Source organism: Mirounga leonina, unplaced genomic scaffold (genome assembly GCF_011800145.1).
Source record: "Mirounga leonina isolate KUSES-001 unplaced genomic scaffold, KU_Mleo_1.0 Mir_418, whole genome shotgun sequence".
NCBI lineage: Eukaryota > Metazoa > Chordata > Mammalia > Carnivora > Phocidae > Mirounga > Mirounga leonina.
Genome location: NW_023270739.1, coordinates 1,244,682 through 1,270,068, shown reverse-complemented (window position 1 = coordinate 1,270,068; position 25,387 = coordinate 1,244,682). Strand labels below are relative to the sequence as shown.

The following is a 25,387-nucleotide window of genomic DNA, read 5'->3' as shown; positions in this document are numbered from 1 at the left end:
GAGAAGGAGGGAGGGGAGGACTCGTCTCCCGCACCCAAACGCTGAGCAGCCACAGGGCTGCCATTTCTGGGCTGAGCTAGCAGTCGGGGGCCTGGGGGCTTACCTGGGATTTCTTCTTATGGATGTGGATGTCCCCCCCATCAGCGCGTGTGCACACAGCACAAGTCACCATGTAGTCCAGCTGGAAGAGAGCGCGCAGCACAGCGTGCGTGCAGGGGTCGCCCGGCCGCCCGCAGCAGCCCCGGCCCCACCACGCCCCTGTACCTTCTGCAGGATGAGGTTCAGGCAGACACTCTCCTCCCAGTCGATGTCAGGGTCTCCAAGGCCCGGCAGCTTCTTGGAGTCACGCCGGTATACCTCTACCTCCACCTCGGGCTCAGCCTCGGCCAGCTGGGGGGGGCAGGGCGCAGGTGAGTCCTGGCGCCTTCTGCCCGACTACCGCGTGGGCAGCTGCTAACACAGACGTGGACTCCAGCCTGGCTTCTCGGTCTCCAGCTATGTGGCCCCAAGCTAATTAAGAAGGGAGCCTCCGGGGTGGTCCCTCGGTGGCAGCAGGGCATGGGGATCCCAGCCTCCTGTCCCACGCACACTGCTTCTGTTCAACCTGCCCGGAGGTGGCCGTCCACCCATCCGCCCACCACCACCACCGGCCTAACACAGGAAGCCCGCAGGTTGCTATGGCAACTGGGTACCAGCTCAGCTGCAGGCTGGGGAGGGGGCGGGAGGCGGCCCCGGCTTGCCGCAGAGAGCCCGCGGTGCGCAGGCGCCTGCCCGGGGCGCTCCTTGCTTTCTGTTCTTTTGAGTGGTGGGGGCAGAGAGGCTGCTGGGGAACGGCTGTCCGGTCTCCCCATTTGTCCCTCCCTGCTCACCCTGCACCCTTCAGGCCTGCAGGGTCTCCCCACATCGCTGCCCACCCCCTGCCCTCCAAACACTACAGACACCACACGGTCCCCTTTTGTAGGTGTCGGGTCACGTGTGTGCCTGGTGCCCCCCCCCCCAACACCTCCTAGGCTGGTCCCTCCAGTGGGAATGTCCTTAGGCCGCCGTGGACCCCTCTCTCTGTCCTACAACACTGAGGCCCGATGTCACAGCTTTGTCTGTGTGGGCTCCCGGCTGTCCCCCGTTCTCTCACTACCGCAGCACTGACCGCTCTGTGATCACTCACGATGCTGTCTGCTCCCTGAGGACAGGGCCAGGTCTGAGTCATTCCTGGGCTCCCAGTGCTGGGGGGAGGGGCATCTGCCTACAGCTCACTGCAGTGTTCGATGGAACATTCTAGCAAGTCAACAGCTGGACAGCCACATGCCCCTGTGTACTCAGGCTCCCCGGGCTGACCTCAACACCCCCAAACCTTCCAGGAAGTTTGCACATGGTCCCAGGACTCCTGCTCCAAACTCCTCAGTTCTGGATCCGGGGAACTTCTCTTCCTACCTCTTCACCTGGCCTCTCCCTTCTCCTGCCTCCTGGAGAATTCCAGGTGGGCTGGGCTAAGAAAATCATCCCTAACCAGAGCTGGGGCCTCTCCTGGCACCAAAATTCAAGGTCCAGCTATCTCAGATCCTTATTAGAGCCTCTGGTCTCAGCAGGCTGCCTTTGGGAGAAGATCAAGATTTTGCAAACAAACAAACAAACAAACAAACAAAACAACCCCAAAAAACCCCAACAAACAAAACCCAAAGTCTGCAGCAGATGCCACAGGCCAGTGGTGCAGGCTGCAGGGCAGAGGCCACACCCAGCTGCCCCCTCACTGCTTGCCCTTGGGCAGAAAGCTCCCCATTCCAGTTCTGCAGGTGAGCCCTGGCGGTAGAAGCCCATGCCCCAGGGCCAAGCTGAGAGAGGACAGCATGCCCACAGTGGGCGTCCCTGGCAGTGAGGCTCCCTAGGTGCTCACCGCCCTCTGCCAGGAGACTCATGTGGTCACACCATCCCACACATCTTGCCTCCCAGGTGTGCGCAATGAGAGGACCTTAACCTCACTGAGCATCTGCCCAGCCCCCTTCCCAGGACAGGCTGAGCCGCGGAGTCACAGGGCAAGTCGGGGGAGACAAAGCTGGAAAAGCTGGTCTCTCAGCTGCACCCCTAGACAGGGCGGGCATGGTGAGCAGGGACTGAGGAGCTCTGGGCCAGCCTCCCGAGGTGCTCAGCTCATGGATCTCTCCACCAATACCTGCTCCCCCCACCCCCAATTCTACCCACTGGGGCCCTCTCTTCATCCCTCCCAGAGGGCACCCCCTGCCCACACTGAGTACAGCCTGGGTCCCTGCCCACCACTGAGGCTGCTCTGCCCACGCCTTCCCAGCCTCTGGTCACAGGTCCAACGGCCCATCCCCCTTCTCATCCTGCTGGACTTGGCTCCTCAGGTCCCGCGTCCCCGCTGGTCATGCCCTCTCCTCCTGGCACCCCATCTGGCCAGCCGCTCAGTCTCCTGCTGGTCCCTCCAGGGTCAGGCTAACTCAGACCTCTGTCCTAGGCCTCTGTGACTGTCACACCTCCAAGTCTCCCTCCTCTTCCCACAAATTCCCATGGCCCCAGGTACCATCTTGGAGCCAATGGTCCTAGACCTCTGCCTCTGTCCCCGGCCTCTCTGCTGAGTTTCAACCCACAGGAGATCCGCCACTGGAGGACATCACCGTCTGGATGGCCCACAGGCGCCTAGGACTCAACCTGTCCAACACCGAGCCCTGTCCTGTGACAGCCCCAGACTCACCCTGAGCCCACGGCAGACCAGCTCTCTGGCTGCCAACATGCAAGTCCCTGTGTCTCCTTTGAGCAGGCACCAGGCCTGTCCATGTGCAGGACACCTAGGCTGTATGTGACCAGCTCCAGGCACACAGCAGGGAAAGGGCTCCATGCACTTGACACACAGGCAAGCTCACAAGCCGTGGCCCAGGGGTCAGAGGGCACTGGACTTGGAGCCAAGGTGGCTGTGAGTTCCATACCTGCCTCCATAGCCCTCCCATTTTTGTGATTAAAGGCAAACAGTGCATTTCCCTGTTTGGCATACAGGTTGCTTACACATTTTACAAACTAGTAGCATTTCTGAAAAACAGAAGGGAACAGGCAAAGGCTGTTTTATTAACTCCTCCACACACCTAAACTCAGTGGACGAAACACCTCAGCTCAGTCACTGTATCCCTGAGACCCTGGTCTCCCCACCTGCCCTGCTGAGTTGCGGGGAGGACACAACAGGTTCGAGAAGGAAAGAGCTCAGCACCGTGCCTGCTGCATGGTGGGGGCTCGGAACTGCCGGGCCTCCTCATCATCTCCGTGCCCCTGGCCAGGGAGGACCCTGGACTCTGGGCTCGAGGCTTTGCTCTTCCGTTGATTTACTTAATAGCATGCTGGCCAAACCACCTCGCCTCTGAACCTGTCTCCTCAAAGGGACAACAGTGATGTCATCACTGCCTGTCAGGGCCCTGGTGAAGATCAGTAGTAACGTATACGCCCCCCCCACCAGCTGGCACCTGTGACCGTCTCCACACGGCTCCTGGCACCCAGGAGGTGCTCAGTGAACACTGTTTGCCCCGATGACCTGCTTGAGGTCTGCAGGGAAGCCCACCTGGGCGGCTGAGGGCAGACCCCACAAGGACGCTTGGCTGGGGCCGGAGGGGGCTGCTCACCTTCCTCCCGTCCACGCTGCCCTCGCTGCCCGGGTACGCCAGCTTCCGGCGCACATAGAAAAGCATGTCGTCCTGCCGCGGCGCCCATTTCTCCATGAAGTAGGTAGAGAACATCCAAGTCCAGAAGACGATGCGGTCATCCTTGAAACACCCTGCCGAGGGAGGCCGGAGAAGAGTGAGAAAGGATGGGTCAACCTGGTCCTTGCATGTGACCTTGGCCAGGCCGTCTCCCCCTCCTCCCCACCCCAACCTACGTTTCTGGTCAGAGGTCTGCTGGGGCTCCGTGATGTCCAGAGCCCCCTGCTCCCTCACCGCCCCCCCCATGCCCTCCTGGCCAGGGGACAGGGGCTCAAGGACACCTCCCAGCAGGCCCAGTGCCTCCGCCCAGAGAGCCTGAGCGAGAGCCCCGGGCCCCAGCCCCACAGCCCGGCAACTCCAGCGTGGATGAATCAGCAGCTTGGTGGGGCAGGAAAGCCCTAACAGGAGGCGAGAGGCAGCGTCACTGGCTGGCTGGGCTGGGAGCAGATGGCTCTGCAGGGAGCTCCAGAGGCGGGCACCACCCTCGGCCAGCATCCCCCACCCCCGCCCCAGGCTGCGGCAATTCCCACGGAGAACCGGACTTAAAGGAACAGCGGCCCATGCCAGCCAGCCTAGGCCGCCGGCAGACAGCAGGGAAGGCACCCACCCCCTCCCTCACCCCTGCGTGTAGTGGAGCCTGTCATGGGCCAGATCTGTTCTCCCTTGATCTTCCTTGGCGGCTGGCGGGGGCGGGGAGGGCTCTTCTTTTTATTACAGATACTGTTTCTTTAGGATCCGTAAATCTCTGTCGTAATCCTTCCCGCAGGAGGAGAAAAAGCCCACGGGCTCTGGTGGGAAAGACCCGGGTTTCTGCTCCCGCTCCGCCGCTTGCTGAGGGACGGCAGGCAGGCCGTCTGGCCTCTCTGGTCCCCAGGTTCCTCAGTGAATGTCGACCGCCCGACACCTGGCAGGGAACCGGCACAGACAGAGCCCGGGCCTGGCACAGAGCAGGCTCAACCCACGTGGGCTTCCTCCCTACCTGGGCAGATCCGACGCAGTTTCGAGATATGCAACGGAGCTATTTCTTATAATCAAAATATGAAATTGTTGCTGGTTTCTTCCTCTCTTCTCCAGAAAATACTTTACCACTGTGACCTAGTCCTCGTACTTTGGCGGCAGAAGGACCTAATCCCCAGCCTTAGAGATGGGGAACCTGAGAAGCTGCCGGTGCTGGGCCCCCTCCCCGCCATCACAGGCAGTTCAGCGGCCCCACCAGGTCCCCTGACTCGCCTCCTGGGGGCTCAGCCATCAGGCTTTGGAAGACGGGGTCGCTTGCAGAAAGCCCAAGCTTTGTTCATTTCAGCCACACAGCGACCAAAGAACCCGGACTCCAAACCAGCCCGTGCCCCCTGCCTGGCCACCGCCCGCAGCCTGTGGCCCCCACCCCCACCCCACCCTGCGTGGTGGCTCCCGGGGGAGGAAAACAGAAGGGGTCTTCCGATCAGAGGTCCGGGTCAGTGGGCCTGCCTGTCGGCCCCCGGCGGAACCAAGCCCCCTGTCTGCGTCATCCTGCATCACTGCTTAGAGGTTCCTGCCACGCTCTGACAACAGGACGTCACACCACCACAGATCCCCTGCAAAGGTGAGCAAAGGCACCCTCCCTGCGGGTCCCGGGAAGCCCCCCAGAAGCATCTCTGCTTTGATGAGCAGGGCTCACGGCTCAAACCTCCCCACCCGCCACAGAGACGCAGAGGGTCGCCACCAGTGTCTGTCCTCGGGGCCGGGTGCTGTCTTCCACAGGTGATCCCTTTCGTTGTGCTAACAGAAGTCACCTGGTAGTAGCCCCGCGGTAGCCGGGCACCCAGTCAGCGTCAATGATGATGAGCAGAGCATCAGCTGCGATTCGAGACATGCTAGCCTCCTGTGGGCCCCGGGCCACAGACGCCACGCAGGTTATCACCTTCAGCTGTCACCACTGCCCCCAGCACAGAAGAGACCGGCCCTCAAGAGGTTCAAGGACGCTCTCAAGTTCACAGAGTTAGAGACTGCTGAGGCCCTCGGACCTGTCCGACCCCGCACTCCGGCTCCGGAAAGATGCTCCGCGCTACGCTCAGCAACCTGGCGAGATGAAGGAACCGGATGCTCCCCGCCACTGCCTGGCGAGCAGCTGTCCCGCCCTGGGAGCGCCGTGGACCCCGGGAGCGCCGTGGACCCGGGGAGCTCCGTGGGTGGGACGGCTTCCCAGGCTGGGGGATGAGGGGTCTGGTTTCAAGAAGAAGTTCTGGATGTGGCACAAAACATGCACGTGCGTGCTCTCTATCAGCCTACGCGCCCAGCGGGGGCCGCTCGAAGGGTCCGTTTCCCTGCCTGACAGCGCCGAGAACACCTTCTCCACAGCTCACCCACCCCGGGTCATGAGGACAGTCTGCAGGCCCCAGGGGCCGGAACCACACTGCCGGCCAGCATTTATTCCAAGGCCGCCCTCCCTATCTGGGCCACACCCAAACCAGATCTCGCAGGAGGCTGGTGCCAGGCCCACGCCAGTTCCACCACACAAACGCTCCCCACCAAACTCCCAGCAACCGGAGGCCAAGTCCTTCTCCCCACCCTCACTGCCAGCCCTGGCCCGAGCGAGCACCACCTCAGCCCCGACAGCCCACCCTCCACACCACAGCCATGGGATCTTTATTTAAGCATCTTTCCCTGCCTGCCTTAGAGCCTTCCCATGGAATTCTGAATAAAACCCAGAGTTCCCACCGACGCTGCATGACAGCCCCGTCCCCACTCCGTCCCCATCACCGGCCTCCAGGGCACGCTGACCTGAGCCCTCACCCCCTCGGGCGCTTTGTCCCTGCTGCTCCTCAGCCTCCACTCCTCTGCCCTGGGACCCCAGCCCAGGCAGCTCCTCACTGCATCCCACTTAAGCTGCAATGTCACCTCTTCACGGAACCTCTCCTGACCCCATACTAGACGTGCCCCCTGGGTTCTCCCTGTCACATGATCTGGTTTTACTGCTGTCACAACCTCATCACCCCTGGTGTTTTCAAGTTTGCTGTCTGTCCCCTGCAGCAGGAAAGCATCCCAGGAGTTGGGACCACCAGACCTCAGAGCCCAGCAAAGTGCCGGGCATGCAGCAGGCACTCCATAAATGCTGGCTAAATAAACAGCTTAGCCCAACTGAACAGGCTCAGGGAGGGGGCAACTTGCCCAGGGGCCCACAGTCGGGAGGTGGCCCAGCCAGGGCCATCCACCTGAAGCCTGGGCTACCTTCTGTCAGTCACAGGGCCTGACTTAAGAAGTATCTCCCAAAGAAGCCCTCTGCGTGCAAGCCCCCCTCGCCAGGCTCTCCGGGGCCTGAAGCGATGACTCCACAGTCAGACCGTGGGGAGCTGCATGGGGCGGCGGGTGGGCCTACCGCGTGAGCTGAGAAGGTTCAATGGGAGAGAAGAGGAGCGGGTGTCCAGCCTGGGTCGACCCTCATCCAGCCTCCCAGAGCACCTGCTGCCACGGGGTGCCCAGCACCTGCGAGTTAGGAGACCCAGCGCCAGGGAGCTCCGAACGCAACAAGGGGCTTAGAGACTCGCCGCCCGCTGTGGAATGCCGCACAGACAGAATTCATGAACGTTACTATTTCAGTTCCGGCATGACCAGCCCAGCAGGAAGACAGTCAAATTCCAACACACCTCCCTCTAACACGAGGTGAAGAAGGCCCATCGCAAGACGGAGGAGGCATTCAAGGCAAAGAGCCGCCAGGACAAGCGCCAGAAGGGGCCGTGGGCATCACCGTGGTGGAACAGGCCCGCAAGACCATCTCGACACCCGGGAAATCACAAAGGTCAAGAGCTGCCCTCCTCAACATCTAAAACTGACCTCTTGTCCAAGAGAAGCATCCCTGAAATGAAAGGTAGTGTGAAAATCGGGGGAGAGCAAGGCGAGGTTACGTAACAGGTGTCCGTAATATACAAAGAACTCAGATCACAGCAAGTGATGAAAGGAAATGCCTACCGACCCTAACAGACAAATGGGTAACATACCAAAAAGGAAATGTAACTGGTTAACAAAAATGTGGGAAAGCACGAATCTCACAAGTAATCAAAAATTCATTACAAACAACAAGCTGTCATTTGGGAAAGGGCAAATTTGGTATTTACAAAAATCCCACTTCGGAAAATGGGCAGCTTCTTATAAACATCTATTTGCCGGTGATTCAGCCACTCCTAGGGACATACCTGGGAGAAACGAAGCAAGTGTCTCTGTAAACACTGGTACACAGATATTCCTAGAAGGTTTATTCATAATAGCCCCAAACTGGAAACCAGGAGAGTGGACACGTGACACAGCCCCTCGGTGGAGGGTTACTGGCAGTAAAACCAAACTACTGAGCCACATGATACCACATGACACCACGGGTGGATCTCAGAGCCGGCTGAAGGCCGACACAGAAGGCTACATACAGGGCTTCTGCCCACAGTGACAAAAAGCAGATCGGGGGCGCCTGGGGGGCTCAGTCGGTTAAGCATCTGCCTTCGGCTCAGGTCATGATCCCGGGGTCATCGGATCGAGCCCTACGTCTGTCTCCCTGCTCAGCGAGGAGCCTGCTTCTCCTTCGCCCTCTGCCACTCCCCCTGCTTGTGCTCTCTCGCATTCTCTCTCAAATAAATAAATAAAACCTTAAAAAAAAAAAAAAAGCAGATCAGTGGTTGTCCCCACGCATTGTTTCTCGTGCTGGTGGTTTCACAGGTCCATACAGCCAGCAAAACTCATCCAAGTGGCCACGTGGACCACTTTGTCTTACGTGAATCACGCTCTAATAATGATAAAAAGTTGTTAAGAGCCAAAGCTGGCAAGGGCGTGCTGCCCTGGGATGCTCATATATTGCTGGAGAACAAACCACTCTTGCCTTTGTGAAAAGTAAATGGACATTCTCCTACTTCTATGAATCTACTTTATGCAAGAGAAATAAAAACAAACACAAAAATAAAAGGCGTGTGCACAAACCTCTTTCCTATGGTTTTACATGAGAACCAGTAATGTAACCCCAACGATAAAAGGGGAAAAAGGAAAATAACATTCTGTGCTGACATTCAATCTAGTGAGTTACGATCCATCTACTAAGCCAAGTCTTCGTCCCTCCTCAAGAAGGATGCCTATGAAGAGCACAGGCGGATCCACGGGCTGTGTGCAATCCGATGCTCGGGGAAGAGCAGAGCTTCAGCCACGGACACGCGCAGACACGCGGACCCAGCTGCCTGGGCCACGTGGGAACCAGCAGCAAACACGCCAGAGTGATAGGGGCTGCTGAGCCTGACCGGGGATAGCCTCCCTTTCCTCCTTCTCTCTCAGTATTGGTAACAGGCCAGTGATACCTCCTCTTCCGTGAACGCACAACGTCCGATGCATGTCATCAGGCTGATGAAAGAGATGCTCCACGTCCAAAGTGAGGGGCGAGGGTGAGACCGGGGGAGAATTCAGGCTCCTGCAGGCACAGAGCAGCGTCTGGATCTGCAGTCAGACACACCTGGGTTCGGGTCCTGACTCAACTCCGCACAAGCCGGGCAGCCACTCCACGCAACCTCTCTGAATCTCAGTGACTGCATCCATAAGATGGGTCTAACCTGCCACCCTCCCAGAATTGATGGTGAGGACCGGGTGAGAGGCCGACAGGAACGTCCTTTGTAAACGGTAGAGTCCCATCCACATGTGGGTTCGTGGGGACATCCTGCACTGCTGCTCTGCGTGTCTCTGTCCACAACGTGGCCTTTCCCCAGGACTGCCCAGCAAGAGATGCCCTAGGTCACAGCCCAGGCAGCTGGCACCCTGGCAGAGAGGTCCCTAACCTCCCCAACTCCCTCCGACCGTCTCCTTGCCATCCGGCTGCCGTGGCAGGAGGTTTTCAGGACCCTTGAATCCAGTGGACAGACTTGTGGGACAGAGGCAGCCCCTGATGCTGAGCAGCTCACCTGGGCCCCGCCATGGACCTCCACGCCTGAGGGCCCACCTTCCCTGCTGGCCTGGGGTCCTACAGCAGCATTCTAATGGTCTCCTTCTCATTATTCGTGGTAGTTATGTTCTGCAAAGTAGCCAAAGACATAGGATGAGCTCTACCACACCCATGCTCCTAAGGGAATACAGGGTGAGGTTCCTGCAAAGCCTCTGGCCACACTTCCACCAACCAATCAGCACATAATCTTGTTTTATGTGTGTTTGTTTCGTGACACCTGATTTCATATAGAGTTGGTTTGCACTATAACTTGTGCCTGAACGAGTCTAAGACTGGTTATCTTCTCCACAAGGGCTGGTCGCAGCCCTCTCGTGCCTGGGACAGATTCCAGCCTTATGCCTGGGGCCACTTTAAACAGCAAAATCACCAACACGGTGCACAAAAATGCAAAATACAAGCACTAAATAGTCCCCAAACGGACACTTGTGTACCACATGAGCTGATATGAGGCCAAGCGTCACCTTGTTTGACCTCGGGGGGAATGTGCACCCACTGAGCTCCTCAAATTTTTCACCACTTTGTGCATGTCTGTAATTAACCTCAAAAGTGCTGTAAGTACTGATTTGGGGGCTACAAGTAAATTTTAGCAAGCAGATGAATTTGCAAACACAGAATCCACACATAATGAGGATGGACTCTATCAGAAAAACTGGTATCTGTCAGCTCCAAAGGGGCCACGAGGATCCAGCTGCCTCCCCTGCCTCGAGCAAATTATTTTCCATTAACCAGACCTTTGAAAAATTATGAATTAGATTTTGGAAGGCATTCCTTGAAACCAACCCAGTCTTCTTCAAGACCATTAAACCACACAATTAAGCAAGGTACATAATACCTTAATTAAAACAGTTTACGGGGGTGCTGGGGTGGCTCAGTCGGTTAGGCGTCTTACTCTTGATCTCAGCTCAGGTCTCGATCTCAGCATTGTGAGTTCAAGCCCCATGGTAGGCTCCATTCTGGGAGCCTACTTTAAACAAACAAACAAACAAATAAACAAACCAGTTTATAGCTATTAAAAATGAAGACCATTGTATTACAGTAGAGAAAACTGTCCAAGAACCACTTCTAAAAAAGGTACTTTGGAGTAGTAGGCCAAAAGATGTTTTTGAGAGGGCAATTCTACCAGATCTTCAAGAAACAGCTCCAATGCTACTCACACATTTTTAGAGCCTAAGAAATTTGCACATTCTTTTTAACAAGGAGGCATAATGTTGATTCCAAAAATAGAGCATGCATACACACACACATACAAGAAAGTATGAGTGAGTTCTAATCTCACTCATGGATAGAAACATAAAAATCTTAAATACAATATGAAAAAGAACCCAGCAATCCAGTAAAATATATCCCATTTCCAAGCAGGATTTAATTCAGGAATACAAAAATGGTCCAATATTAGGAAATCTATTCATATACTCACAATATATTTACAGATCAAAAGAGAAATAACACATGATCATCTCCACGATGCTGAGAGAACATTCAGTAAGATTCAATACCTTTTCTTGATTAAAAAAAAAAAATTCTCCATAAAGTAAGAATAAAGGGTATTTCCTTAAACATGATCTATAGCTCAAGTAGAAAAAGAAACAAGTTAAATATTATCACAATTCACTATGATTAACATTGTTCTAAGGGCACTAGATACACTGCGGCTAGATAATGAAGATATTAAGAATAACAGAAATTGTGAAGATAAGGTAAAATTAACATTACTTACAGATGACATTATACCTGACTTGCAAAATGCAAAACTCAACTGAAAACAACACAAGTCATACGTTCAAAGTCACCAGTACATCCAGAAACCAACAGCTTTGAGATAAACCAATATTCCAGTTAGAAGGTATAATGGGAAGAAATATTCTGTTTAGAATTTTTTAAAAAGAAAAAAAAAAGAGGGGTGCCTGGGTGGCTCAGTCGTTGGGTGTCTGCCTTCGGCTCAGGTCACGATCCCAGGGTCCTGGGATCGAGCCCCACATCGGGCTCCCTGCTCCGCAGGAAGCCTGCTTCTCCCTCTCCCGCTCCCCCTGCTTGTGTTCCCTCTCTCGCTGTGTCTCTCTCTGTCAAATAAATAAATAAATAAAATCTTTAAAAAGAAAAAGAAAAAAAAGAAGAGAGACTTGAATGACTGAAGGTTTGCCGACTTCTTAGCTAGGAATATTCAAATCACAGAAGGAGCAACTCCACTAATTTGATAATTTAACATGAGCCAATAGAAAATGCCAAGAGAATGTTTCGGAATAAGCGAGAACAGCCAGGGCAATTCAGAAAGAATGATGTGGGGCCAGGGCTCCTATCAGTATTAAAAAACCACAGCAGAGGGGCGCCTGGGTGGCTCAGGTCATGATCCTGGAGTCCCAGGATCGAGTCCCGCATCGGGCTCCCTGCTTGGCAGGGAGTCTGCTTCTCCCTCTGACCCTCCTCCTTCTCATGCTCTCTGTCTCTCATTCTCTCTCTCTCAAATAAATAAATAAAATCTTAAAAAAAAAAAAAAAAACACAGCAGAAAGCTAAACCCTCCTGTCACCCCTTGCTGTTACGGACCTAAAACCCCTAAAACTGTGGGATGCCTCTCGCCTCAGCCAGCAAGAAGAACAGAACCGGAGGGAGCAGGGACCTGTAACCCAAAGAATCCTAGCAAACGAAATAGCGAGACTCACCCAACGTGAAACAACAACAACAAAAAAAAAACTGAGAAATGCCCCTTGACCCTATAGCGCCAACCAGAAGCTGACTCCAACAGAAACTTTTCCGTCATTTTCCTGGACGGATTTGGTAATGTACATATTGGTTAATTTCTACCATTGCTTTCTTCCCCCATGCAGAACTGTGACGTTATCTCTGTATCGTTTCATTGATTCTATCTTCAGACAAACCTGGAATCCAACCACGTCCCACAAACCACTCTTCCACCCAGAGCCAAGACACCTATCTCCCACCTGCCTTACTGGTACAGCTTCCTAACTGGTCCTCACGCTTCAGTCAGTTCTTGTCACTTCCCTGCTCAAAACCCCCCTTACCTGCCTCCAGCCCTTTAGAAGTATCCACCTTCTCCTCAAGGCCTTCCCAAACCACCCCATTTAAAATTGCAAACCCCACCCCAAGCATTCCATCCCACTTCCTGCACCCATCACTACATAACATCATCTCTGTTTTACCTGTTTGCTTTGTTTGCTTTCAGCCTTTTCTTAGGACAGGAGCCAACACACTTCTTCTGTAAAGGTCCAGACAGAAAATATTTTAGGTTCTGCAGACCATATGGTCCTGTCTCAACTACAAAATCACCCCGAGCAATGCGTAAAGAAATGAGCATGGCTGGGTTCCAACCCAAGTTTTTTACAAAAACAGGCAGCCGGCCAGAATTGGCCTGGGGCCATGGTTTGCCTGTCCTACTAGAACTGATCTGCGTTTTAACAGAGATGCCCCCATGAGAATGTAAGCTCCGTGAAGGTATGACTACGTTTCCACTTTGATCATTTTGTTCAGTGCTGTATACTCAAGTCCTAGAATAGTGTCTGGCCCAGAGAAAGCAATAAATTTTGGCCAACGGAACAAGTAAGTGACATGAACTCAGTGACTGATGAAGCCAGGATGGTACTGCGCATAAACACACAGATTCATGGACAAGTACAGAAAGTACCGAAACAGAAGACACACTGTGATTTCGTTTGCATCGAGGTGGCACTTCAAATCAGCAGGATGAAGACGAGCCTCCAGCCACTGGCCTCGGGACAACTGGCTAGCGAGGAGAAAAGAATAAGGCTGGGTCCTTGCTCATGCCAAAATAAATTCCAAAAGATCAAAATGTTTAATGTTAAAAGTAAAATCACAGGGAAAAAAAAACTGTGGTAGAATTTTTTCATTCTCTCAAGAGATGAAAAAGCCTTTCTAAGTAGAACACCAAAGCTTTCAAGGAAAAGATTCATCAAACTACATAAAAATAAAAAATGTCTATGGGGAAAAAGCCCCACACACGTCATAAACAAAGGAAAAAAAACAACGCACCAGAAAAACTACTGGAAGTCTTAACTGAGGTCTAATTTCCCTAATAAATAGTAAGCTTCCTGTAATGCATATAAAATAAGACAGAACGGAAAGCAAACGGAGATACAAACAGCTTTCTGAACATGAAAATAGGCTCAACTTCACACAATGAGAGGGATATTCTTTGAAAACCACCAAATTCTCCTTTTCACCTCTCAGATTTGTAAAAATTAGAACACCTGGCCACACTCCCGGACGGAAGGGAATGTAGAGAATCAGGACGTCGCGTCTGGCTGATAAAAATCTCCACGGAGATGGCAGGCAACAGGACCCACACATGCTCACGCCTTCCACCCGGCAAGTCCACCCCCGAGGGTTTTTTCCAAATTGTGTAATTATGACAGCAGTGTTTGCAAAATACCGCAATGGTCCCGTGCATGGGGAAGTAAGCAGAGGAATCAGAGATCACTTGCAGAATGGGCTGCTCTGTCGTTGTCAAGCAAGAACCGGAACAGCTCTACCTGTGCCAGGAAGGAAAGGTCTCTAGGATAAAGGAATCGGGACAAAGGAGGAGCAGAATGGCGCCAGAGGATCTCACTACTAAAGCCAGCAGCTGGCGGGACCGAGCACAGGCGGGGGAGTGCGGACGCGGAGGAGCGTGGGCGCTGGGTTCCATCCAGGCTCTGGCAGTTCCAACATGTGCCAGGCAAGCCCCAAGCCCCTCGAGGCCTGTTTCCCACTTGCAGAACGGTAGTTAGAAGGGAATCCACCTCTCCGGGTGCTGGGAGTTTGAAGGTGCGGGGGGAACGCGAAGCTTCCTGCGGGGAGCTGGGACCTGAGCGGGCGCCCAGGTTAACAAGCAATTTTCAGGCCACCACCACGTGGTGTCAGCCTCCCGCGAGAGGCCACAGGGAAAGGAGACTTTGTCACCATGAATCTTCTCATACCCTTTGAATTTGATGCCCTGCAGCCCGTTTACCTATTCAGAAAGTAACAAAAATATATTTTTTTTCCACAAAAATATTTTTTTTTTAAAGATTTTATTGCTTTATTTGACAGAGAGAGACACAGCGAGAGAGGGAACACAAGCAGGGGGAGTGGGGGAGGGAGAAGCAGCTTCCTGCGGAGGAGGGAGCCCGATGCGGGGCTCGATCCCAGGACCCTGGGACCATGACCTGAGCCGAAGGCAGACGCTTAACGACTGAGCCACCCAGGCGCCCCTCCACAAAAATATTTTTAATAACAGTGCAGCTACTTGGAAAAAATGCATAGGATAGAAAGTTTAAAGAGCAGAAAAAAGCAGGCCACAAAACTGTACAGAAATGCCTCCGTGAAAGAAACTGCTGTAAAAACTACGCCCGAGACGGAAGGAAGGAAAGCAAATGCCGTGGAGGTTAGGGTCCAGAGCGCTGGAATTACTCTTCCCGTTGTCCAAACACTCTATGGCATATTTATAAATACCTCGTGAATTTAAATAACACTAAAAGTTGTGCCAGGCACTGTGCTAAATACTCACGTTCCCGAGTCAACACTCTGAGAAGCAAGCTTTATTTACCAGTGAGGACACGGGCTGTCCAAGGTCACTGGTACTTGCACCCCCCGCCCCCCCTCCACACCTGGTCTGGTTTGGAGCAAACACTGACCAAGGGCCGGGTGCTCGGAGCTGGGTGTGGCCCTGCCCCCTGGAGCTTCAGGGGACGCACGATGTGTCAACGCCTCACACAAGCGTGTGCGTGTTGCCACGTCCCGAGTCTATGCGAGTCAGAAGCACTAGGGAGGCTCCCCATCTGGGGGTTCGAACCGACAGGTGAAGTGGGCGAAGGCAGGGGAAGAGCATTCAAGGCCCTGCTGTGGCTGGGCCAGGGAAAGGTCCCAGGGGGAGCCACAGATGGACAGGACCCCGCATCACAGGGCCTCCTCGCTGGGCTGGGGGTTTTGTGTTCATCCTCAGAAGCCTGGGGGCCCCTGAAGGGTCTGGCGGGGAGGGGTGGAGATGGGGTCGCTGCTGTGGGGAGGTGCCTCCCGAGAGCACGCCTGGCTCGGCAGCAGCCTCTGCTCCGCCTGGCCCCCTCCCAAAGGTGGGGGGGGGGTCAACTGGCCTCTCTGGGGAGAGTCCCAGGCAGCCCTCGGCCCCTGGACACTCCCCCGCACCCCTGCAGCCAGGGCACAATGAATAGGCCTCTGTGGTCCCCTCAATAGGCCTTTCACCAACTCGTGCCTCTCAGTGCTCAGCTGGCTCAAGACCCTCCCTTGGGGCACAAGAGACAAAGACGCTGCTGGGGGCGCCCCCGCTGCAGGAATGAGGCACTTAGATGAGAAGTACTGGTCAGACGGGTCCCCACGTGAGCAAGCCCACGGCTCTGCTCCGGCCTAAGGGAAGCATGGGGTCTCAGGGATGCAAGGTGGCCGGGTCAGGAGTTGCCCAACACCCCTGCCTGGTTCCCTGTCTTCTTGAAGTTTGGGCTCCTTCACCAGATGAGCCAGGTCGTCCAGATAGCCCCCCAGAGTCTGCAGTATGGTCCCCCACCCTTCTTTCCGGACCAAACGCCTGTGCATCCTCAGCCTGCCATCCCCCCACTGACAGGTCTCCACCATGCCCATGCCCGACTCGCCCCTGTGTCACCTCAGCTGTCACCTCCCCCACCCCCACCCCCACGCCACGCCTTCCCTGACCCCCATGCCACCTGACCCCTCCCACCTCATGCTACCTCCCCTCTTTCCACCTTCCGGAACACCCTTTGGGGTAAAGTTGCGTTTTCATTCAGCTGATGAGGAACTGGAGGCTCATGGCTTGAGTCACCGGTCCGATGTCACCCTGCAAGTCTCCTGCCCGGGGCTGCCTTCCCAGCCACAGCCTCCACGCTGGTTCCAAACACCTGAGCATCCCTCCCCGCCAAGACAGGACACCTTGCTGGCAGCGGGACCTGGCACCCAGGGCGCACAAGAGCGGGTCGGCAAGGGTTGAACAAATCAATGTGTGAGGATGACAAAGCTCCGCTCTGCAGCTGGCTCAGAGGACAGCCTGGCAGCTCTGAAACTCGTCCAAAGCCTCCACCGCCAAGGGCTTTCCTCCTCCCTGCACCCCCACCCGCAGTCAAGCGCGCAGTGTGGCGAAATCCTTGAAGTACATTTACAACCCTCAGGTCACAGCGGGGGTCACCCCAATAGCCCACCTCCCAGGGGAGGAGACCGAGCCCTGACTCAGGTTACCCAGAAGGACCACGACGGCAGGTGGGGCTGGGATCCAGGCCAGGGTCGATCTGCACCTGCTCCGGGAGCCGCTCTGTGGGAGGCCCCCAGGGCACAGAGGGAAATAAACCCCGACCCTGACCTCAAGGTCGCTCTCTTGAGGTGGGGCATCCGCCAGAGTGGTCCACGGCCCAGTTTCCAAAGGCAATCCTCTGGACTCTCCCAAACACCAAGGCCTGCAAAGCCCTCGCAGCCCTGTCACTCAACGCCCCACCTCGCTCCCCGCAAACCGATCCAGGTTCGATCCTGCAGAGCAGTTCGGGGCCAAAAGAGCAGCTCCCCAGTCAATGTCCCACCTTCTGTGGGCTGTGGCCTTATTCAAACTCCTGACTCACTGCTTTGCTGACACATTTAACACAGGGCCTGTAAGACAGGCTGCGGGTCTCCCAAGGAACCTGGCTGCTGGGCCGGAGAGCACCACTTCCCTGCACCCTGCGGCAGCGAGCGCAGCCAGAGCTCAGAGCCCCGCCATGGGGGGCCGCTCCCCTCCGCCCTGGGTCAGGAGGAATCCAGAATCGCCCAAGGAGGCCCTGCCAACGGGGCTGAGGCTCGGAGGCTGTGGAGGCTCAGGGTGCTGGGACGACAGGGTTCTCGCTTCCCCCTTGTGGAGGATGGGATATGGGGTTCTTCCTGTTTCTGCCTCTTCCTGTTTCACTTCTGTCCGCCTGAGCCAAAGCACCCAGGTGGCAGTGACCTCCCTGAGGCGTGGTGTCACCGGCCCTGCTTGTCACAGGTGGACACATGCGCCACCCCACGGGCTGAGAACGGCGCTCCAGGTCAACCTGCCTTCCCCCGCTTTGTGTAAGAGGAAACCCAGAGCCGAGGGAAGGGCGTTCACACGCTCACCCCCACAGGCCCCCTGGATTCGGCCCCGGGCCCTGTCACCTGTCCCAGGCAGCCTCGTGACACTCTGATTGATGCTCTAGGTCTAGACGCTGGCCTCTGCCCTAGGTGGAGGCGGGACAGTCATCCTACCCGCACCCTGCCCGCCAGAAGAACACAGACCCAGAGAGCGGCAGGGATTTCCCTAAAGCAGCACAGCATTGGGGGAAAATTAAATTTGGAACGTTCTCTGCCCACTTCCCCACTCTGTCTCTGCCAGGGAGGACCCTCTGAGGAATGCCCCACTCAAGGGACACCCCCCAAGAAACGATCACCTTGTCACGGCACAGATACCTGTCCACCCACCCATCCCCCTGCACTGCCCCTGGGCCCCCTCCCTGGGCTGCTCTCATGAAGCAGTCCACTCTGAGCCCACAGGGCATCGGCGGCCCTGGAGGGGAGCCTGGGTCGGGGAGGGGGGGGGAAGCCACACATAGAGCAGGCTGTGCAGCCTCAAGGGGCTGGCGGCAGAAATCGGCAGAGCAGTGGTCAAGAGAAAGGCAGGGGGTGCCCATTCTTTCAAGGGGTCAGGAAACAGCTGGAGAGGGACCGCCAAGCAGAGACCCAAGAGGCTGAGGCTCTCCAGCAGACAGGCTGAGGGCTGAGGAGTGCAAACCCGGGGTGGGGGTCCTCCCTACTTAGCGAGGTAACGCCTGCTCTTCATCAGAATGTTCTGCTTTCCTCACTTCCTCTGTCCTAAGAACCTGCCCAAGTATAAAAAGCCTTTTTCAAAATTCAAAGCACCTCCAGAAGCAAAGGAGTTTTGCCTTAAAGATAAACAGTAACCGGGGGCACCTGGGTGGCTCAGTCGATTAAGCGTCTGCCTTCGGCTCAGGTCATGATCTCGGGGTTCTGGGATTGAGCCCCATGTCGGGCTCCCTTTTCCGTGGAGTGTCTGCTTTTCCCTCTCCCTCTGCTCCTCCCCACACCACTCATTCTCTCTCTCTCTCAAATAAATCTTTAAAAAAAAAAAAAGATAAACAAGTAACCGCAACTCCACCTACAAGACCAAAAATTAAAAATGAAGTCCCCTCTTTCTACTTTTGCCAACAGACATCCCTCAAGTGCAAAGGCTCCTCGCCAAGCTGGGCGTCCCCTGACCTCAGCCCTCACCCCTGGGGGATCAACTCTGAAAGCTCCAACCCCTTATCTGCAGGTCCAACAGCAACATCCCAGCCCCCGTCTGTGGCCAACAGGGCCCCGGGAGGGCTGTGCTTGAGTTTCTCCCCCCTCTATACGCCCCGGCCCTGCCACTGATGGGCCTCCAGCTGCCCCCATGCAGGGGCTCTGGCGGGGAGGGTCAAATCAGGCATTCATTCTGGCCCTTGGGACCCACCTGTGTCGGGGTCCTCTCTGAGCCTCACCCCGCTGTCTGTGAAGCCACAGGGTTAGGCTGGTGGACTTCCGGATCCTTCCTGTCCATCCCGGCTCCCCCCCAGGGTGGGCTGTGACCCAGAAGACATTCTGCTGCCTGAGCCCAAACCGGGAGCCCGGCCCAAGAACTAGATCCAAGCTAAGTTTCCCACAAGATAAGACCCATTCAGGGGCGCCTGGGTGGCTCAGTTGGTTAAGTGACTGCCTTCGGCTCAGGTCGTGATCCTGGAGTCCTGGGATCGAGTCCCGCATCAGGCTCCCTGCTCGGCAGGGAGTCTGCTTCTCCCTCTGACCTTCCTCCTTCTCATGCTCTCTGTCTCTCATTCTCTCTCTCTCTCTCTCAAATAAATAAATAAAATCTTTAAAAAAAAAAAAAAGACCCATTCAGTAAATGATGGCACATTCACTCAACTGTCTCGTAGTCATTTAAATGACGTTTAGAGTTTGAACATGGAAGATGTTTTAGTAAAATTTTAAGTCAAAAAGCATGACTAAGAAACTTTATGTAGAAAACATCAAGAATTCTTTAAAACGGCTTTAAAAAGATTGGAAAGCAAGACTTTGCAAAGTTAATGGTTGTCTCTGGGTGATTGGAACTGTAATTCTTTTCCCATTCTCTTAAATTTTCCAGTTTCTATAATGTGGCATGGAACATTTTTTTAATTGGGGAAACATTTGTTTGGGGATTCCGAGGCTGTTTTTTCCCAAGGATCCCGCGTGGGGCTTCTCCTCCGCGGCCTCCCGGCTCAGCCGGTATCCGGGGCCTGCCCGGCTCAGTGAAGGAGGCAAGCTTACGTAAGGCCGGCAGACACTGCGAGGAGGGGACACAGTGGGGGCAGAATGGCCCTCGCGTGCGGGCCCGGGGGTGCCACACACTCAGAACACTCTGGCCTGGCGGAGACGTCCTTGCAGCTGGGACCCCAGGGCTCTTTAGAGTGTGAGGTCCAAAGTCCTCGGGTTTCCCTCAAAGGACGCAGAGTCCCTGCCTCGGGAGAGAACCACAGCACAGCCTCGCAGGCTGCTCCAGCCCCAGAAACGGCCAGAGGCCGGAACCCACAGGCCTTAAAAATAGGTCCAGGAACCGAAAGAGGCACCCCACCACTGCAAACGGTCACACTTCCTCCCACAGCACGGGCCCAGGACCAGCTCGGCCTCCCTTAGTTGGGTTGGAGGGCTGGGGGCCCCAGGGAGCCTCGGGAGACCCTCCCCAGGGAGTGCACAGCGGGCCGCACCCCAGAGCATGCGTGCAGCCCCAACTCCGTGTGTGGGCACCGGGCCAGGCGCTTTGCGTCCTTCCTAATGACAAGCGCAACCGCGAGGATCGGGTCTGACTCTGTGTCGCGGCTTGGGCTGGGTCCCTACCTGCCATGGCTCGTTCTCTCCTCATGCTGCCCCATGAAGCTGGCACTCCTCATACAATTCCCACAGCCCTCCAGACTCTGTCATCCCCACTGCGCAGAGGCTCAGGCCCCCGGTCTTCCCCTCCAGCCTCATCTCCCACCAAAATCCCCCACCCACCATGGATGCCCAGCCGCACTGCACCTAGCAAAACGGTGACGGGCTGGGCCAAGGCTGCATGGTTCGTTTCCCAATTCACAGACCGGCCCTGGGCGCCTGGCGTCTGCGGGTGTTTAGCTAGGAGCAGAGGCTCACTGTAAGGCAGTGTCCCCCTTCACACCTTCTGGCTCATTCCATGAACTCCCTGCAAGATGGCTCTGGGCACCTGACAGGTCTCAGCTGGAGCTCCACAGACCCCAGTCCTGCCACCTCCCAGCTACATGACCTTGGGTGAGTCAGCTTGCTTTCTGAAGCTTTGCCTTCCTCATCTGCAAAACGGGCTACTACCAGAACCTCCTTCTACAGGCCATGCTGTAGCTGCCGGGCGCCTGGCACACAGTGGGCATGCCGGGTCCGGGGCAGACCACCCCACTGCAGCCTCCACACTCCCCGAGGCCGGACCAAGGGCCCAGCCACTCCTGCAGCCCCAACTCCCACACAGCTTCCCTTCCGGCGGGGCCGCCCTCTCCTCCTCCACCCAGGCAGGTCCTGCCCTGCCACGGCCCCTCTCAAAGGCCACACCCCGCACGACACCCCCCATCAGCTATGGGGGCTCCCTCCTCCGTGCCCCCTGAGGGAACCTCTCATACTTCAACTTGGGCCCTTCCTCAATCCACCTGCCTGGGAGCTGTGCACACCTGTGTTGCCCAGGCTGCCGGAACCCCGAGGACAGGTGTGGGCGGGGTCCACCTCTGCTAAGAGCTTAGGCTTAGGCAGATTCTGCCACTTCCCAGCCAGGTGACTGGGGACATGTTACTTCACCTCTAAACCTGCCTTTTCTTTGCTCATCAGGACAAAGAGAAGAGTGTAACAATATCCACCTTATAGGACTATTTCAAGAATAAAAGAAAACAGGGAACATGAAACACTCTTTGGCCCCACAGCCCTGCCACCAGAGAGAGAATGCCCTCGGCCACCCAAAAGGGGGCCAGAGACCAGGCAGGAGCAGCTCTACCAAGTGCACAGCCTAGGCAGGGCCCAAAGACGAGCAGCATGAGGGGCCCCTGCCTGTCCGTGATGGACACCAGGTCCCGGGGCCAGGTCAAGTCCACGTGGCCTCGGGGAACATCAGTGGCGTGCCACCGCTGTTGAAAAGGAGCCTTCCTGCCCCAGCGTGCTGGAGCTGACACCCCGGGCCCAGGAGAGAGCCCAAGCCCCAGGAGGAAGGGTCAGGCTATCTCTACCCACTTTTGGTCCAGATGTCTCCACCACACAACATCTGGGCATTGAACCTCCTGACGCCTCTCAGCTCAGAGAACCCGGAGCCCCAAAGAAGCTCGCTCAGCCAGCCAGCTTGGTTCATCTGTTCCCTGGAATCACAAGCAGTTGCCTGTGGATAAAACCCCCAAATCCTGCTCGGAGCAGCTGCTTCCAGCAGGATCTCTACTTTGGCTGTCACCCGTGCCCCTGGCTTCTCTCCCCTACTTAGCTGTGGCCTCCCACAAGGCAGGGTCAGGCCCGATGCCCCGACTTGGCCCTCAAAAGATGCTTCCAGCACAAGCGCTGCTGAAGGAAAGATGCAACAGTCGGGTCTGCATCTACGAGGTGCCTTTCATCATGATGGCCGAGCGACAATCCCTTGTGGGGGGGCCAGTCACTCTCCCAATCTGAGACAGTCACTGTGACTCCGAAGTGACAACAGTGTGTCTGGGGTCAAGCGTCGCCACCAGAGGCTCCCTGACACTTTCAAAACAACCTCAGGGAACACGGCATGCTTCTGCATGATCTCAGCTTTAATTACACAACAACGACAATCTGGGAGGTTTAAATTCCTAAATCTAACAGGTTGTCACAGCTGTAAAGTGGGGAAGAAAGGGGGAGTGATCTACCGGCCATGTAAAAGTTCTGGGTTCCCGTCTGGGGGCGCAGGCCAACCACTGGGTCCTAACTGTACTTTGGCATTAGGTCACTATTAAGCTTGGCCCTCTCTGAACATATTTCTCACCTGATAAATGAAAGATGGACAAAATGCGCCCTGCTAAGAGGCTGAAATTCCACTCTCTGCAGACACCCTCACCCTTAATTTACTAGTCCAGAAATTCTCTCATTTGTCTGCTAAATGTTTCCTGGGCACCTGCTCTGCACATGCCCTGTGCTGGGCACTGAGGAGACACGGCCTGGGCCATGCCCTTGAGGGGCTCACTTGCCACCTGGGGGGGTCAGTCATAAAGGCCTGTGTCCCAATGCCATAATCGGCCCTATCAACCCGCAGACCTGCGCCCGGTACACAGAGCCCAGGCAGCGGGACAGGAAGTGGAGGAAGGGTTTCTAGGAAGTGGCAGCATTGCAGCTGAGGCTTGAAGGGACACCTGTAGGCGTGTGTGGGGCAGGTGAGGAGGGTGTCCTGTGTCCTGTGTCCAGGAAAACAGCAGGCCTAAAACACAGTGCATCAGAGCACTGCAGGGACTGAGTTCAGGGGGATAAGTGACGGGGGGACAGGAAGACGGGGGTAAGACAGGAGACCCTGTGTGGGAGGGAGGCCTGGGTGCCAGGACACGAGACCCGGTAACTACGGGGCACTTCTCCCCAGACGCAGCGCAGCAGGCACCGGGAGGCCTAGCTGGGGACGTTTGGGGGGCAGAGGAGGGGTGGGGCAGGCTCTGGGGTCAGGCTGGCCAAGGGTCAATGCCAGTCGTGCCACTTCCTCACTGACCATCTCTAGGCACGTCTCCCCCTTCTCTGTGACACGGAGATGCTATTCCTTTCTGGCGAAGTCAGAATCAAAGTGACAGAGTGGACATAATGTCCTTGCACATAGTAAGCTCTCTGTAAACGCCAGGTGCTAGAATTAATTATTACTGTCCTTAAGGAGTGGCCCTGCAGGCTCCTTGGGACAGGGCCTAACAGGGGAGAGAGGGTGCTCAGAGGTCCGAGGACAGTGGGAGCGTGCTCACGGGGAAGTAGGGAGGGGCTGCCTGGAGCTTCTGAGCAAGCAGGGCTGAGGGGCCTGCAGCAGATGGTCCCTCAGACCCCTCCTATTTCAGACATCCTGTGCCAGGTGGCAGGTGCACCTGCCAGGCTGGCACACGGCCTGGCACACAGTAGGTGCTCAGTGAACGTTTGCTGAATGAACTAATGAGGATCCTTCAACGTCTGTGCAAAACTAAGTCATGACACCTTTTTTCAGAAAAGACACCTGAGAACCCCACTTCCTGGTCCATCCTACTTGGTAGGCACAACCCATCCCCCCAACTCCCATGCCTGCCCATGAGGAAAGGTCATTCCTGGGACAGGCTGGGCTGGGTCCGGCTCCCTGAGGGGACAGGTCTTATGCTAAGGTAAGCCTGCCTCCTACAAAAAGGAGGATTCAAAGTTATTTCCTCTCCTCACTAGCCTCCAGGGCGTGGCCTGCTGAGAGGCCTGGAACCCTAGGGCTGCTGTGACCTTAGAGGGGATGTGTTGGCTCTTTGGGACTCCCCGATGGTGAACCACAAGGGGACAGGTAGAATCTCCAAAGCTGACATTCCCTCCTTCACAACGCTGTCACCCCCACACCCCACCCCCAGAAATCCCCAGCTCAGATTGGGGATGGGGGAGCTGACAATGTGGTATGAAATCATTCCTGCAGGAAGAAGGGAGGGGTCTTTCCATGGAGAAAATGAAAAACTCACACTACAGGGGAGGGGGTTCCTCGGCTTCAGTCTAGGCAGGATCCATCGGGAGCGATTACCTCACACCCAGCCAAGAAGGGAGACCCCACCCACACCTAACAGTCCCGGGCTCTTCCAAACAATACCATGCACCCCCACCCTACCGCACCCCACCCCACAGCACATGTAGGACTTAGGGCCCCGGCTGAGCAGGATCACACCCACAGAGGCAGCAGGCCTTGCTCTCTGTGCTAAGTGGGTGGGTTCAGGGGGCCAAGGCCCAACAGGTCCCCAGTTAGAGCTGACGGGGAGGAGGCAAGGCAGTGCGGACAGGTGCGGAAAGACAAAGGCTTCGGGAAGCTGGGGACCGTGGCCAGGGCACGCTTGCAGGGAAATCTGCCCAGAGCCCAAGGGGGCCTGGCCCCCACCCCCGCGATGGGCTCCGGGTCTCCCCAGATCCCACGCCCACACTCCCTGCAGCGGCACAGAAGCCCCGGGGAGGGCTTCCCAGAGAAGGCAGGGACCTGCCACAACCCCGGAGAGGAAGAAGGGTGAACAGACATACTCGAAAGGACAGACAGAGGGAGACACGGAATGACCCGGGAAAGAGGAAGAGACCCAGGAACATGAGTGTGCGGAGCCGCTCTTCGGGCCAAAATCAGAGACCAAGACACAGGGACGCAGGAAAAACCTATACGTGGTGAGCTGGGGGCGCATGGAGGAGGCCACGACACGCAGAGACAGAGACATAGAGAGACAGACCCACGCACAGAGACACGCTCAGAGACGGAAACACAGAGAGACCGAGACGCACGCAGAGCCCGAGACAGGCACAGAGACGGGACACAGAGACAGAGACGCGTCCAGGGACAGAGACACACGCAGTGACGGAGACCCGCGCAGACCCCGGAGGCGCGCACTCCCGCGGCGCTGGCGGCCCCGGCCCGCCCCACTCACCGAGGCCGCAGACCTCACGGCGCAGGCTGAGGCGGCCGCGCTCCTCGGCTATGGCGCGCAGCATGCGCTGCAGCGACCGCTCCTCGGCCTCCGCGCCGCCCGCAGGCTCAGGGGAGGCGGCGGCGGCGGCGGGGCGGGCGGGCGGCCCGGCACGGA

General features: G+C 56.2%; 1 protein-coding gene across 3 annotated transcripts in view; it reads right to left on the bottom strand.

Annotated features, from left to right (window-relative positions):
- The window catches only part of KIAA0930 (KIAA0930 ortholog), a 38,582-nt gene extending 13,206 nt beyond the window's left edge, over positions 1 to 25,376 (bottom strand). Inside the window, exons 1-4 of one of the 3 annotated variants that reach the window (XM_034987319.1) lie at positions 25,232 to 25,376; positions 3,621 to 3,772; positions 265 to 390; positions 104 to 181 (exon numbers count right to left, since the gene is read on the bottom strand). In XM_034987319.1, coding sequence (XP_034843210.1) covers positions 104 to 181; positions 265 to 390; positions 3,621 to 3,772; positions 25,232 to 25,295 — 420 coding nt within the window. In that variant the 5' untranslated portion in view covers positions 25,296 to 25,376. Of the gene's footprint in view, positions 1 to 103; positions 182 to 264; positions 391 to 3,620; positions 3,773 to 3,874; positions 4,209 to 4,317; positions 5,033 to 25,231 lie in introns of those variants that run through there. The other 2 variants (XM_034987320.1, XM_034987318.1) reach the window with 2 other exon arrangements.
- Between the last annotated feature and the right edge of the window lie 11 nt (positions 25,377 to 25,387).